The sequence below is a fragment of the Pantherophis guttatus genome, chromosome 2 (assembly GCF_059756535.1).
Source record: "Pantherophis guttatus breed Tessera chromosome 2, ASM5975653v1, whole genome shotgun sequence".
In the NCBI taxonomy this organism is placed as follows: Eukaryota; Metazoa; Chordata; class Lepidosauria; order Squamata; family Colubridae; genus Pantherophis; species Pantherophis guttatus.
Window position 1 is genome coordinate 160,854,230 of NC_142064.1, and position 15,689 is coordinate 160,869,918.

The 15,689-nt window shown below is 41.3% G+C and overlaps 1 protein-coding gene across 1 annotated transcript in view; it reads right to left on the bottom strand.

Moving 5' to 3' along the window:
- The window catches only part of XYLT2 (xylosyltransferase 2), a 46,224-nt gene extending 39,259 nt beyond the window's left edge, over nucleotides 1–6,965 (bottom strand). Inside the window, exon 1 of the mRNA XM_060688719.2 lies at nucleotides 6,361–6,965. Coding sequence (XP_060544702.2) covers nucleotides 6,361–6,501 — 141 coding nt within the window. The 5' untranslated portion in view covers nucleotides 6,502–6,965. The remainder of the gene's footprint in view (nucleotides 1–6,360) is intronic.
- Nucleotides 6,966–15,689: the final 8,724 nt, after the last annotated feature.

Sequence of the window (15,689 nt, forward strand, 5' to 3'; positions counted from 1 at the left end):
GTGCAACCAAGAGATACTTCAAACATCTGAGGACCCCACAGCTGGAATGCAGCCATGTTTACTTTGAAATGCCACATGAATTTAAAGGACTTTATTTCCTGGATGTATGCTTTAGTTTAGAATGAAGCCTGTTTACATTCTATTTCATTTTGCTTTTTAAAAGAACATCCTCTTGTTTCAACAATGGAGCATACACAGATATGCTGTTATTAGTGACTTAGAAGTTATGTTTTTTTGTAGATAATACACCTCCTAGTAGTTCCTTTATATGAACGATGTCTTATTTTAATGCTGCAAACTTGTACAATCTAGCACAGGGGTGTCAAACTCATGGCATCATCATGTGACGCATTGCAGCTTTCCCCCCTTCGCTAAACTGAGCGTGGCCATGGCCAGCGCATGATGTATCTGACCCGCGGGCCATGAGTTTGACAGCCCTAATCTAGGAGAAGGACACTTCTTACCATCCCATCCCTTACCATCCCACCCCCAACCCACCATGATGAAATTTGGATTCTTACATATGTGTTAAATGCAACATTCTGGAGCAGGAATGGGAAACGTGAGGGGCTCCCTCCCCGCTCCTAAACCTCCGTGCCCCCTCCATCATGACTGCTAGCTACCCCTGCTGCTTTGCTGAACGCTGGCCGTAGTTTCCTGCTACAGGTAGTCCTCAACTTACAACAGTTTGTTTAATTCGAAGTTACAATGGCATTGAAAAAAGTGACATGGCTATTTTTCACTCTTAGGACCATTGGCAGCATCTCCATGGTCACATGATCAAAATTCAGACACTTGGCAACTGACTCATATTTATGACGGTTGCAGTCTCCCGGGGTCATGCGGTCAACCTTTGCGCCCTTCTGACAAGCAAAGTCAATGGGGAAGCCAGGTTTACCTAACAACCCTGTCACTAATTTAAAAACTGCAGTGATTCACTTAATAACTGTGGCAAGAAAGGTCGTAAAACGGGACGAAATTCACTTAACAAGTATCTCGCTTAGCAACAGAATTTATATTGTATATATAATTATACATATATAATTATATGTATATTGAAATGGGAAAACATGAAAGCAAGAGCATAAGAGCTTTAAAATAAAAATAGAGAAAACTTCTAGAAACTCAGCCCCACCCATGACATTGATGAGGTCCCACCCAAGGTACAGCCTCAGGCCTTCCACTGCTTTAAAGGATTGTTTTAAAAAGTTCGTCTTTTTTCCTCTTCCAGAACTCCCAATTCTCTTCCTGAACCACACAGCCCACAACGGCATCCATTTTTTCTCTTAAACTATGTCACACAAACGCTATACTTAGCGAAAGCCTTTGTCTTCCAACAGAACTTGGAAGAAATCAGGAAGGGCAGTAAGAGTTTTCAGAAAACAGAAAATCCCAAACTGTTGCTTTAATGGCGTGATTTAAAACAACCCACTTTGCAACTAATTGTCTCTTTAGGGAAGTCACATAAGAGCTGCAGGCAACCACTGGTGCTTTCATATATCATGAAGAGATAAAAGGTGTGTTGGGAAAGGCTACTTTCTTTTTTTATATTTCAATATCGAAATGCACAAAGGCTACCGCTCCAGAATCTTCATAATACCAATCAGTGGGATTTCTCCTGAAATAAAGGGACCATGAATTGGAGTTCAGTTTCAACTGGCAACTGGTGTTTGGAGCATGACTAGGAGAGCCTTTGAATGCTTCACTGTTAATTCAAGCTGCGCTCCTTTGTCAAGTACAACACTAAACTCCATTAAGTTCAAGAGCAGACGCACTTAGGACTGTAGTATCAGTTCCCCGACTACTATCCAACAGCCCCAAAATCAATAGGTTATCTTGCTTGCAATTGACTAAAATTACATCTTAGGCATGTAATTGGCTTAATGGGTATTTTTCAGAGAAGCAGTAACTCAACGCTGGGAATTTATTTTTGGACAGAAGTCCCTTAAGGAACCATCCAATCCAAACCTGATAAAAATCCAAGCAGATAAAAGATAAGCCTCTAATTTATTCCACATAACCCCGGCTCCCCACCGCAAAGAAACGTACAATTATTTTGCATTCATTATGTCATATGCACTGTGAATCACAGTTCTATATTGGCTTGATTAAATCTATACTGACTTTCCTTTTTTTAGCCTGTTTTAATCTGCATGATAATGTAGCTACTGCATTTTTAAAAAAAAAAAAAATACTGGGCTGGTCAATGAAGTGATCAGAGACTAAATAGAAATCTTAGGAAGAATGGCTTCTATGTCTTCACTTGACTGAGAAGACACCCATTCAGATAACAAAAATAGCAATAACAATAGCACTTAGACTTATATACCGCTTTACAGTACTTTACAGCCCTCTTTATGCTGTTTACAAAGTCAGCATATGGCCCCCAACAATTTGGGTCCTCATTTATACTAAAATAAACTATTTCACAATCTAAAATGTTTATTTACTTTTTATTTATGTGTTTCCTGCCTTTATAAGTAACTTAAGCCAGTGAACACACACACACAACTTCTTCCTCCTCCTATTTTCCCACAACAACCATGTGAGGTAGGCTGGCCTCCTCATAGGCCAGTCATCCAGCGAGCTTTCAGACCTAAGGTGGCACTAGAACTCACAATCTCCCGGTATCTAAGCCAGCACTTTTAAGTCCACACAACTTTTAGTTACCAAGTCTGAGAAATGCTGCTTTAGAATATTCTGAAGGGTTCTACAAGATGAATCACAACAGTAAGTAATTTTGTTGTTGATATTAGGGTCCACTAAAAGGAAAAAAAAAAAACTCAGAAAGCTCCTGAGCATCTAAGAAGGAGAGGTAGCAGCCGTGAAAGAAGTTCCATAAAAAGATTCCCACAGAGGGATTTGTCCAATCCATTTTAACAGTTCCATAGGGCAAAGGTGTTCCTTATTTGGTAGAACACTGAAAGTGCCCTCTAGCGCAGCAGATGGCAAGACATCAAATTGGACTTCTAAAAAAGCTCTCTAATATTTGGGTAGCACCAAAGTTCAGGCAGACTAGATGAATTGAATTGAGAAAGCTAGCATATTACGGACATAGCTCTTACCCACACTTGCTAGCTTTGATGAAACTTTAGCCCAAAGGTTTCCAGGTTGAATGTCCCTTTTTATCGTGTTCTTCTTCAATAACAGTCTTAGGGGAGCTTTACCGTATGATTATTTAGTCCGAAGTCAATTAATTAAACCCAGAGTGTGAAGCATATATTCCCCAAGACTTCTTTTTCAGGCCCCGACCAATATGACTGATTTACCTTTTGCATAATCTACTTAACATGTTCTCTAATTGGAAGATCCTTGTCCAGCTTTTGCCTGAGGCCTGTTGACATGCAATTTGTAGTAAAAACATACGAAGAGTGCCAGGGAGGGCAAAGCTGCCAATGCAGCAAAAGGCAAGAGTTTTGTTGATTGCTACGGGATTGCATCCATAGAGATGGTGGCTGTCACAATGACAGAAATTCATGTCAAGAAGTTTGATTTTCTATGCCTTGTTCGGTTGTATTTAATTAAGAAACAATACTTGTTCCTTCTTTTTATACGACAGTTATAATTTAACTACCAAGCAATACTCTGGGTAAACATTGTGCTTCTGAAGGCCACAGAATCTGAAGACAAGTAAAGATAGTCCTCAACGTACAACCATTCCTTTAGCGACTATTCCAAGTTACAAAGGCAGTGAAAAAAAAGTGGCTTATAACTGGTCCTCGCACTTACGACCATTGCAGCATCCCCGCTGTCATGTGAACAAAATTCAGGTGCTTGGCAACTGTCATGTATTTAAAACTGTTGCAGCATCCCGGGGTCACGTGATGGTATTTGCAACCTTCCCAGCCGGCTTCCAACAAGTGAAGTCAATGGGTGAAAAAGTCATAAAATCAGGTGTGACTTGCTTATCAACAGAAATTCTAGTTTCAGTTATGGTCGTAAGTCAAGGACTACCTCCAGCAGGAAAGCAGATAAGAAGGTTTGGAGACTTTTCCCTTGGCTTTTAGAGGATGCATTCTTAAGACACCCATAACCTTTGACTTCCCAAACAGAAAAGCAAAATATCTCTTTATAATTAGGGTGCTACATGTGATGTCAGAGGCATGTTAACGATTTTTGTGGTAGGCATAAGAAGGATCAAGTCCATCTCAAACAACCAGGCTATTTTATATGTCTGCAAAAAAACAATACATGTATCTCAATATATAACTTGGATAGTCCGTAATCAATACGGTTTTGAAAAAGCTATACTATGTTAAGCCCAACTATAGTAAGAAAATCAGGGGGAAAGTGCAAATTCTGAAGAACACAAATTATGAACGAATAATAGAGAACTTCACAGCACCAAGTAGTTCAAATTTTTCAGGTGCTTGAATGTCTTTACAAGGATTAAACTCCAACCATAATTACTCTATTTTAATTATACAGGCACACATATGCACATACATACAGGCACACATCTGTTCAGATTAAGGCATGTTGAAAATCGTGAAATGATTTAGCGCGGCCAAATTTCCAAATTCTGGTATGTAACAAAATGAACATTTCTATGTTATTCCAAGTTGATGCTTCTCAATTCACGTACAAGGATGTTTTTTCCCCCATAAACATTTATTAAATCAATGAAACAAAAAAATAAAAATAAAATTGGCATACATTATTACTATTTTTGTTTTTACTTCTGTAAACTTGAGGTGGCTATGTTGACTTTTGCTGTGAATTTTTCAATGTACGTTCAGGACTCACATGAGTACATATATCCTGAGTGCGATTGAAAAGAAAAATGCCAAACCAACTTTAGCCTTAAAACTTAGTGAAGAACAATAAACATGGTAATGTAGATAGAACAAGGCATAATCTTTTATCCAGGGCCTAGCATGAATTGCATTCCATTTTACTTTCCTCCTGCTTGAGATATTTCCCCTAGACTACTATAATTCTACATGGTGAATAGTAGGGCTAAGTTGTTAGTGTCTGTCCTGAAGCTCAGGATACTCGCACCCTCCCCCACGCAGGCCCTGTTCTCTCTCAGTAGCTTGATTACTGCCTAGATCTAGCAGCAGCTCACCTCCTGGGGTGAGATTATTTTTGCCATGCCCAGTGGATATAACCAAGCCAAAAGAGATTCTCTGTATCCTACAGGGTAACAAAAATAAAATCCATATACAGACATAACTCACAATATAGTAGCATCACAGAGCAATTTTGAAATGCAACCCAGCCTTGAAATTAGAGGAGGCTGTCAATTTTCCAGATATTTTCCATTTTTTCCCTGTACTGTATTTAATGCTCATTTAACACCACTTAGCATCCCTTTTATTCCCTCCTGATGCAACACCATCTCACATTCCACCCTCCTGCATTTCATTTGGTTTAGCAAACACATGCAAATCTTCAGATCTCTAGTTCGGAAAGAAACCCGGGGAGCTCTTCCTATGGGCACTCTTATTAAAATGAAGCCGGACTTCAAACCCCCACGTTCTTTAATTGCAGAAGGATCCGTAGGGAAATCTGCCAACTGCTCGGTATTAAACGTGCCTCTAGTCTAGATCGCTACAGCCAAGTTTTCTCGGAGGGAGCACAAAGAAGCGCCGTCTCCCATCCGCAAACCAAGCCAACGTCTCCGTTTGCATTCCAATCCCAGGCTCCAATTTGCAGTTAACTTCACCAACAAGACTCCGAGGTTTTTGGGAAACAGCTCCCGGTCGTCCTTCGGAGAAACAGCGACAGTACGCGAATCCTCGCCGTTTCGTTCGCTGTATGACAATCCTTGTTTCTTTTTGTTCTTTTCCCAAAGGCCAATGCAATGCCAAGATTCAGCCCTGCTTTTACCACACTCCCAAAACTACATGGATTGTCCCCCCGGCCATCCATATCTCCCACCCCCCATAACTCGATCGTCCAGGCGGTCCCTTGCTTTTCGGTCACTCTCCCAAATTCCCCAGTGCGATTCTCCAGTGGCAAAGTACTCCGCTCCCGTCCATCACCTCTACCCTGTTCAGTTCTTCACGCACTAGCGACCGCCTGACCCCGAAGGCATCAACACTCTCACGCCTCCAAAGAGCGGACGGACGCCTTTCCAATCCGGAGAGCACCATTACCCCCGTACAAAAAGGCTGGCTGGCTGGCTGACCCGATGCACCGCCACTAGCTCCAGCTCACCCAGCCCCCGAGAATTGGAAAGTCCATCCGGGCTGCTCTTGGCACCGATCCCACCCCGACCCTCCAGCGCCCCCACTTTCCCGGGGGGCGCCAGCCTCTTTCTCTCCCCCCACCCACCCCCTCCGTCCTCCGCCGGGGGACAGCAGCTCTCCCGCGCGATGCAGGCTCCCTCTTTTGCCTTTCCCCGCTTTTCCTTACCTCTCCCTGATCGTCCTCCTCCAGGCTGCTGAAACTCCACACCACCAGGCCCTGGATGAGCAGAATAGCCAGAGCCGTGGCGATCGCCAGCTTGTACCGGCGAACCAGCTTCTGCACTCGGACGCTCGCCACCATCTTCATTCCAGGCGGCGGGCAAAGAGAGAGAGAGAGGGAGGGAGGGGAGGGGAGGGCGTGGGAGGGAGAGCGAAGGAAAGAGCCCGCTGGAAGAGGGCGGCAGAGTTGAGAACCCTGCAAGACCCGCGGGCGCGAGCACGCACGGCGCGGACGCTGGCGAGCACGCGCGGGGCGAGAGAGTGGGGTGGGGGGGGAGGGAGAGAGAGAGAGAGAGAAGGGGCGGGGCCCGGCGATGGCCACCCCGGCTGGCTGCGAACAAGTTGCGAGGAGGCGAGGCGAGGCGGGCGTTTTCTTTTCGGCCAGCTTTGTAAAATCCCAGGATTGGGGAAAAATAGTGGAAGGGAGACGGAGGGGTCCTATGCAGCCTGGAGAAGAAAAGAACTCGTTGCTTGAACGTCTGACGAGCTCCTGCCCCCTCTTCCTCCTCCTCCCCTTTTATCCTTGCCGATAGGGCTGCTCAAAGCTTTTACAATACGGCAGGGTTTGCATGAGGTGTGTGGGGGGAGGGAAAGAGCTCTCGCCCTTCTCCCCTTTAAATTGCAAAGAAGGTTTTGTTTTTTTCCCCGCCCCCTCCCCTCGCTTGGCGCTTCGTGCCGGCGGTAGGTCGCCCACATCCCGCAGCAGCCTTTTTTTCTTCTATACGTGAGGTGGGATTCAAAAGGAATCAGCGACGGGGACAGCATTGGAGGCAGGATGAAAACTAGGAAACGGGCATTTGTAGTAGTTTATGAGTAGCGAGTAACTTTTGTTCCGGCCGAATCGGGGCGAGAGAAGCCACTGGGTGACCTTGGCGGGAACTCTCTTCACGACTTAAAATCTACACGAATGGTTTACAACATGTCGTTCTGACATCTTTTGAAGAAAAAAGAAGACTGGGAATAGGATAATATTAAAGGAAGGGGTCACTTTTTAAACACGCGTCAGCTTTTTTGTGTTTTTTTTTTTAGTTGTAAAGCTGTTTGGACCAATATATTTTCTCTTTTGTTGTTGTTTTGACAATACCAGTTCTCAACTGCTCACACACACACGCACTACGTGAGTAGAATAGATAACAAGAGTTCTGATATTATTCACGTATGGATTTGTTTGTGGAAATGTCTGTATGGCGTGATTCGGAGATCTGCTGCTGTAAGATTAAAATGTAATGTTCTCTAACCATTGTTACAAGGTGGTTCTTTGTATTCCAGAGCTTTGCAATGTGGGTTTATCCACCCTCTTGCAATTTATTTTTGTTGGGTGTATAAAAGAACACACTGAACATGCACTGAAAAAAAAATGTAGGTTTAAATATCTACTTAGACAACAATCTCCCTCAATAATTTTGGATTATCTTCAGTATGAGTGAGTGGAGTTTGCTCCCTGTTCCAATTCCTGGAAGCTTGGCATTTAGACAAATCAGTCATCAATAGCCACATAGAAATAAATCACATTTACACACCATTCAAAAGAGACAATACAAAAGATAAGAAAAAGAGCAGAACACATTTCCAGCAGCCAACAACCAGATAAACAGGGATTAACACCAGGCAAACAACAAAGCAGAAAACTATATCCTAACCAAGAAACTATCAAGGAGAAAACCATACCCCCCCCCCCCACTCAGGGTATGCTACTCTATAGGCAAGCTACTGTATATAAACAGGGAGCAAACCCCACACTCAGCTTGCACTGATGTTATTACCTAATTAGGTAATGAAACATCTACAAGCCAATAACAATGCTCAGAAAACATCAAGGACCCCACAGTTAAACCCTGAGCTATAGATATTCTCTTCCATTGGAACTTTGTATCAGTCACTCAAACCTACCTGCAGCCACTAGATTTCTTTTTATTTTATTTTTTGCCACCTTAGATTTGCCACCAGTCTCCTACAAAGTCCATGTATCTTTGTTTTAATTGTGAAAACGAAACTAGAAGGAAGAAAATGGTGACAGGGCAAACAGCATGTCAACTGCTTTGCATCCTAGAGGCAGGATTCAAATTAGGAGTGTCAGGGTCCCCACAAGTTTTTGTGTGGTCTATGAAGGGCCTTATTCCAAAAATGACAGGGACCAGGCCCTTTAGGGAAAGAGTTTCAGAAGTTTCCTAGGGTTAAATTGGTGCATTTTTATGTAGTTATTGTTTTATCATAGAAAATAAAATACAAAACAGTGAAACAAACAAAATTAAAACAAAAGCAAACATTCAACCCTAACAACAACAAAAGAAAAAATAGTGTACAAAAAAAGAGGAAAAAGTCATCAATTAAATTTAACATTTAACATGTAGGATCCATCCTGGTGAAACTGATGCATTTTTATTTATATATTCCATTTCTATAGCTGCTCATCTCAATCCAATTGACTCTAGTCATTGGCAAGAGTTAAGACACTCCTCTTGCCTTGTAAAATTTCCCCAAACTCCAAAATTACTATGGGGCCATAACAGGAAACCTGGCAGGCCACATTTTTGCACTTTGTTTCTAGTAGCATCATAAATAATTTCTTATCAACATATTGATTTTTATTTAATTATTACATGTGAACCGTCTCCATCTGATTCTTTTCCCTCCAATGATTTTATTGGATCTCACACAATTAAAAGCAAAGCCAAATAAGATAATTAAGTCCATAAACAGTTTAAACAGTTAAAAACTACAATAACAAAAAGACGGGAGAGAGTGCATTCTCAGCTCACAAGACAGCCATGTAACAGACTCCATACTTCTGCCTGATGGCAGAACTAAGTATTACAAACTTCTCGGAAGCAGAGGTAAAATTCAAAATTTTTCACTACCAGTTCTGTGGGCGTGGCTTGGTGAGCGTGGCAGGGGAAGGATATTGCAAAATCTCCATTCCCACCCCACTTTGGGGCCAGCCAGAGGTGGTATTTGCCAGTTCTCCGAACTACTCAAAATTTCCACTACTGGTTCTCCAGAACCTGTTAGAACCTGCTGGATTTCACCCCTGCTCGGAAGGCTAATGGAGTTGGGACCAATCTCACTTTGTGGGGGATGATGTCGCAGAGGGCAAGTGCCATTGCAGAGAAGGTTCCTCTCCTGGATCCAGCCAAACAAAGGATTGATGGAATCCACAACATGCCCCTCATGCCAGACTTCCTGGGAGCTGACCTCTGTCGTCTTTGTTCTTAGTCACTGATTGTCTCTTCATTTTCCTCCAAGATACCAGGTCACATTATAATAGATTTTATGTATGTTGGGGCTACCTTTGGACTATGTCTGAATAAGAGGGAAACTACTACGGATAGTCCTCCACTTATTACTGTAATTGAGCCCAGAATTACAGTTGTAAGTCATGCCAGTTATTAAACAGGTCATCACATGACCAACCTGATTTTACAACTTTTCTGTGGTGGTCATTAAGCAAATCCGCAGTCGTTAAACAAATCCATAATCCACAATGGATTTTTTTTTTTTTTGGAAAGCAGAAGTAAACATTAGTTTCCAGCAAAAAGCATCATAAATTTCAGTCGCATGACTGTGGGACACTGCAAACAGATGCAAATACAGACCAGTTGCCAAGGACTCGAAATGCGATCACGTGACTGTGAGTGGGGGTTCTAAGTACTTTGTTTTGAGTCCATCATAGCTTCGGACAGTCACTGAGCAGCCAGTCATAAATCAAGGATTACATGTACTTTAGTGCCAGTACACTAAGGATGACTTGAGATTGTCTTACCCATTGGCTGGGGTCAAGATGAAGGCAACATCAGGTGTCCATGGTAGAAAAGAAATGTTACCAGGGAATGCTTGTGTCATGGTTAGGTGTAAAGGAGGAAGGGCTTCCTTTGCCTTGTTTGAACATTTTTTATTTGGGAGATGATAAAACGTGTTTGTATAAATGTTTGTATAATGCTGTGTAATGATCTAGGTCAGTGATGGCTAACCTTTTCTGGACTGAGTGCCCAAAGCGTGCATGCCCCCCTCATGCCCCCTGCCTTCCCGCACATGTGTGTATCCCCCTGCACGTGCCCTCCTACACATGTTGGTGTGGCCTCCCTGCATATGCACCGTCCCCCATGCATACATATGCATCCCCCCGCACGCGTCCCTCCGCGCATACGCGGCAGAGACCTGATGACCAGCTGGCTGGTGGGAGGCACATGTGCATGTGCAGCAGAGCTGAACTGGGGTGACTGTTTGCGTGCCCACAGAGAGGGCTCTGCATGCCACCTGTGGGTTTCACTTACCTTTGCTACCGGTTCGCTCGTGCGCATGCGCTTGCTTCACTCACACACGCGCCACTTTTGCGCATGCAAATATGCACAGAGCATGTTTGATGATGTCCGGGTGGGTGGGCAGAGCCTCCTGCCGCCGCTACTACTGGTTCACCCGAACCGGGGCAAACCGGTAGAAACCTACCACTGACGCGTGCCATAGGTTCGCCATCATGGATCTAGGTTCTAATCCTCTTTTTTTTTTTCTAAACTCAGATGATTAATTCCTGATTGTATAGAATAGAATAGAATTTTTACTGGCCAAGTGTGATTGGACACACAAGGAATTTGTCTTGGTGCATATGCTCTCAGTGTACATAAAATAAAAGATATGTATTAAGTTTATCATGCAGAAGTGTTTGCTAGAACTTCATGATATATTGCAATAGAAGCATAATTTATGACAACCATCCTTAACCAGTTACATGCATACCCATTGTGCTATTTACTTTTGGAGTTTGCAATGTGGTAGAGAGAACAGAAAAGGAGTAAGAAAAAAGTTAAAGTAATTACCGGAAATAAGGAAAAGAAGAGACAGCTTACACTAGTTTGCATGAATACCATGCCTTTCTATGTCTTCCAAATTTTGCAAACCATATTTGTTTCCACCAATTCATACATTACATTTTTTTCGCCAGACTTCTCATCTCTCTTTTCTGTCAGCCCTTCAGATAAGCTAGGTCAAAAAACAGACAGTGCGGGGATTTCAGCAATGGTACTTGATCGTCGTAGGATACAATCATATAACCTTGAAAGCCTGTCAAAGTTTCTCTCTGTCCCATCTTATACTAAACAAAGTCAATATGAGGTTATTTTGATTTTATCTTTCTCACATTTTCTTCTATCTCTGTGTTACAGTATCTCTTGTCCTAGTTCCTCCTTAAAGGCTTACTCTTCCCTCCCCACTTAAATGGTCCCTCAAACTTTCCCCAAGATGAAGTTAATTTAGCAACATGGAGGAGATAAAAAAAAACACCCTACCACAAATTCTTGGATTGACTGGTTATCTATTTCTTCAAACACAAGAAGATGCTAGTTATGTTCCTCTAATTTAGTTTTATTGGACTTCCTGCTTTGGGAGAATAATAAATTATTTCTGGGGCTTCCAGCAAGAATGATAGTCCTTTGATTTTCTCATTTGCATTTCTCACTCTCTTTTCAAAAGGGCCAGCAAGCTACAGGATAGGAAAAAAAAAGGATCTGAAAATCCAAAAAGTTCTGACCACAAGATTCCAAGAGCTTCATGGCTTCGTGTATTTGGCTACCAAATGAGATCCTAGAGCTCCTGCACTACATGTTTGCTGTGACAGACTTTTCTTTTCTTAGAATGGCTTTGCTGTACCCTTGAACATGTGCAAATCTTCTTTGGGCTTTAAATTTTCCTCGGACAAAGTTAAACTGGATTCCTTCTTGATTTTCTTACTATTGTAATAGCACTTCTGAAGGAAACCGGTTTGTCTGTAAGGGATTCCAGGAGAAGTAACTCTCAGAAATAGCTGCTGAATAAACTACAAGTCTAAGATGCAGGTAAGTATCAGGTGATATGTATCATATGATGTTGGATACTGATGGTGGCCTAATCAAGCTGTAAATGCATATTTGAAGTTTACCACTTCAGATGCCAGATAGAGGCTCACATTATTGAATTGCTCCTCTATACTGACCAACCCACTATATTCCTCGCACAAACTTGTGTACACAAATGGGTATTTGTCAGGGAGAAAAAATAAAACTTTCCCATCAAATTTTATAGAAATGCAGCCTTTCTTTAATGGAACAACATTCAATCACATCAGCCTTGTCCTGCAGATTAAACGTATCTGCTACAGACACAAGCTCCACATGTCATAAGAATAGACTCTATACATTTGAAGAGGTTTGTAAAATTGCAGACCAAATGGATGTACTTGGTGGTCTGAGTAAGAAATACCTCATCTTGAACTGTGTCTTGTTAAATAAATGCCATAAATGTGCAAATTGTAAGTCGTCTTACAAATGACACATTATGAATTGAGAAGTCAATAATTAATTAATTACACATTATGAATTAATGAACTGTGGATTATGAATTAACAAGGTTACTTAATGTCAGTCACAGTTCACTAAGGTTTTCAGAGGGAATGATCTGAAGCCTTTAAGAACTCTCTGAGGAAAGGAGTGCTCACTTTTGACCAGCAATGTTGAAATGTTCTGTTGAGTTCAGTGTTTTGATGGTAATTCAGTTGTAATCTAGGATTTGCCATTATTTGGATACAGATTCTTTACGATCTTTTTTTTTTAACCAAAATTTCAAGTCACAGAGGAAGAATTTAGGAATAAAACACTAGCTGCAAATACTGTAGAGGTGGAAGAGATAATGATACTAAGATCTGAATCAGGAAATCTGTAATTCAAGTGTTGTTATCTGTCATAAATTATCTGAATGCACTGACTTTTTTCCAGATAAATACCATAAAATCATAGACTAAGTTACATGCTTTGTCTAATGTGGACCTACTTACAACATTATTGCAAGATTACAAAATTGCTTCAAAGATTCGCAGCACAATACAAGTGATAATCATCAAGAAGATTGGAGGCCATGATCCAGTTGCACAGAATAGCAAGGAAAACATAGAGTGAATTCTTTCTCTGTTGTTTTATGAAAAAGGCCTAGATTTATGTTTTTCAACAATATACCCTCCAGATGTTTTAAATTATAATTGCCATGATATGATTCAGGCTTAAAATACATATATCCTCATCATCTTGCCATTGTAAATCGGTTGGCTGGGTTTGAGCATCAAGAAACTTTCCTCAAATTGCTGCCCTTGAAATGTGTGAGAAAATGGGAAATGTGCCTGAAAATGTAAGGCTGGAGTCAACCAAATCAAGAAGCATCCTGGTTGAAGAAGGTTGGCCTAGATTGTACACCAACTCTAGAGGCAACTGTTCCTTTAAATCATTCATCCCTTATTAAAACAGGCTCCATTGTTCCAGTTCTTTGTCAACTGCTGACACTAGCATCAGATGCATGTGAACAATGGGTGGCCAGACTATTATTAGGTGCTATGTATCAGGAGCATCAGTAGTCAGGCTGGCTGGAGACAGATACTCACCTTAGCCCAGGACATCTAGAGGATTGAAAGGTGGCTTGAAGGAAGGAGAACTACTTCTGTTATGTCCTTATGTTCATCCTCATAGAAGGATACTTCCACTTCTCTTAAAAACAACTTCCTGTGTCCAGCTGTACATCATGATTTTTTTTACTGGCAAGTAGTTGTGAGTATAGTGTTTGCCTCCAGAAAATTTAAATGCAATGCGTACTTAGTATATATTAAATTGCCTTCCTGTAACTTGTATTGTCAGTAGGTTTTCTGTACAGTTTTCAATTTGGAATCTATTCTTCTGGAATGCTGCTGTCAAACTAACAAGAGAGGCGCACATAACTCATAACTGCTGTAGAGGATACAGTCCTATACTGTACTGAATTTTAACATCTACATCCCACATTATTATCAGATTTAAGTGAACATCTCACTGCAGCAAGGAATAGTGGCAGCTATCTTAAAGATGACAAACGATAAGACGACGTGAGCCTCTCATCTATTTTTTTTTGACAAACAAAGAGATTTTGATGGCTTCCTCTTCTTCAGGGTCAGGACGTCCTTGTTCTCTATGCTCTTCTTTAAAATTAATCTCAGATATGAAGTGGTTTTAGGGAATGTTGTACTCCATTTTTCATAGCTGGACATCATTTTTAATCCGCAAGCATGGTTGTGGCATAAGGAAATTTGACAACTGTATTATAATAGAAACAGTCCTCAAAATATGGCTTTGCCATATCTGGCTACTAATACAAATATGTGTCTATGTGTGATCTATACACACATGCATGCACATGCACACACACATACACAAATTTCACTTAAAGCAGGGATGTGGAGGCGGAATATAACCCAGGAGGCCTCTTATCTAATCTTCCAAGGCTCAGATAGAGGCCCTTTCCCAAAGCACCATCCTGGCTGTGATGCTGTACTTAGAGCACAGAAAAAAAGTTATTTTCTTGTCCTTAGCAAGGTACAAGAGGAAGGGAGGGAGGGAGGGAGGGAGGGAGGAAGTTTTTCTGCTGAGGTTATCTACTGTTGAACTCATAACTGGAGCCATGAATTGTCCAGTCTCATGTCTTAGTGAAGACTAAACCACACTTAGAAAATTGTCAGGCATATCCAATTACAAACTTCTCTAGGTTTTCAGGCTTGTAAACACCAGATTTCTACAATGTTACAATCAAGATTACAGAAGGAAACAAAAACAACAACAAAAAAAACCCCACAAAACACCTCTATCCTTGTTCCATTTGTACAGTGCAATGGTCTATAAAGAGCAAAAATGAGCAAACATATATAAAATCCAGATGTTATTTTGTTGTTGTTTTTTTGTGTGCGAATTCATATGATCAAACATACGTTTATCTGAAATTGAGAAGAGGCCCTTATGAATCGGATAAACCTGTGGAAATGCAATAAACATAAAGTTGTGATTTTTACATATTATAATATATTCCTCAAAAGAGAAATAAGAGAGAACTATTGAGGAAGGCAATACATCTGATGGGAAAGGGCCTCTCAACACACATGGTGATCTATGAAGCTGAGCTACAGGTATTGCAAGATGTCAGAAGATTTTGTGAATGGTATGTGGGTCACTCTTGAAAAATTTTGTTCCATCTTTTTAAAATGAATATTGTCAGTTTCTCTATTCTAGGGAGCATTTCAGAATTCTTGCTTCCCCCCATCTCTTGGCCTACCAATCAAGAGAACTTAATATTATTTTTGTACTCAGGATCCCCTTTATAGTCAGTAAGTCATTCCAAGACTTCTCTTTTTTACTCCTTTTGTACATTGATACTACAAAAACATATTGAAATATGATCTGCAATACAACTAAATCCAGTACAGGTAGTCCTCGACGTTCAGCCATTTGTTTAGTGACCATT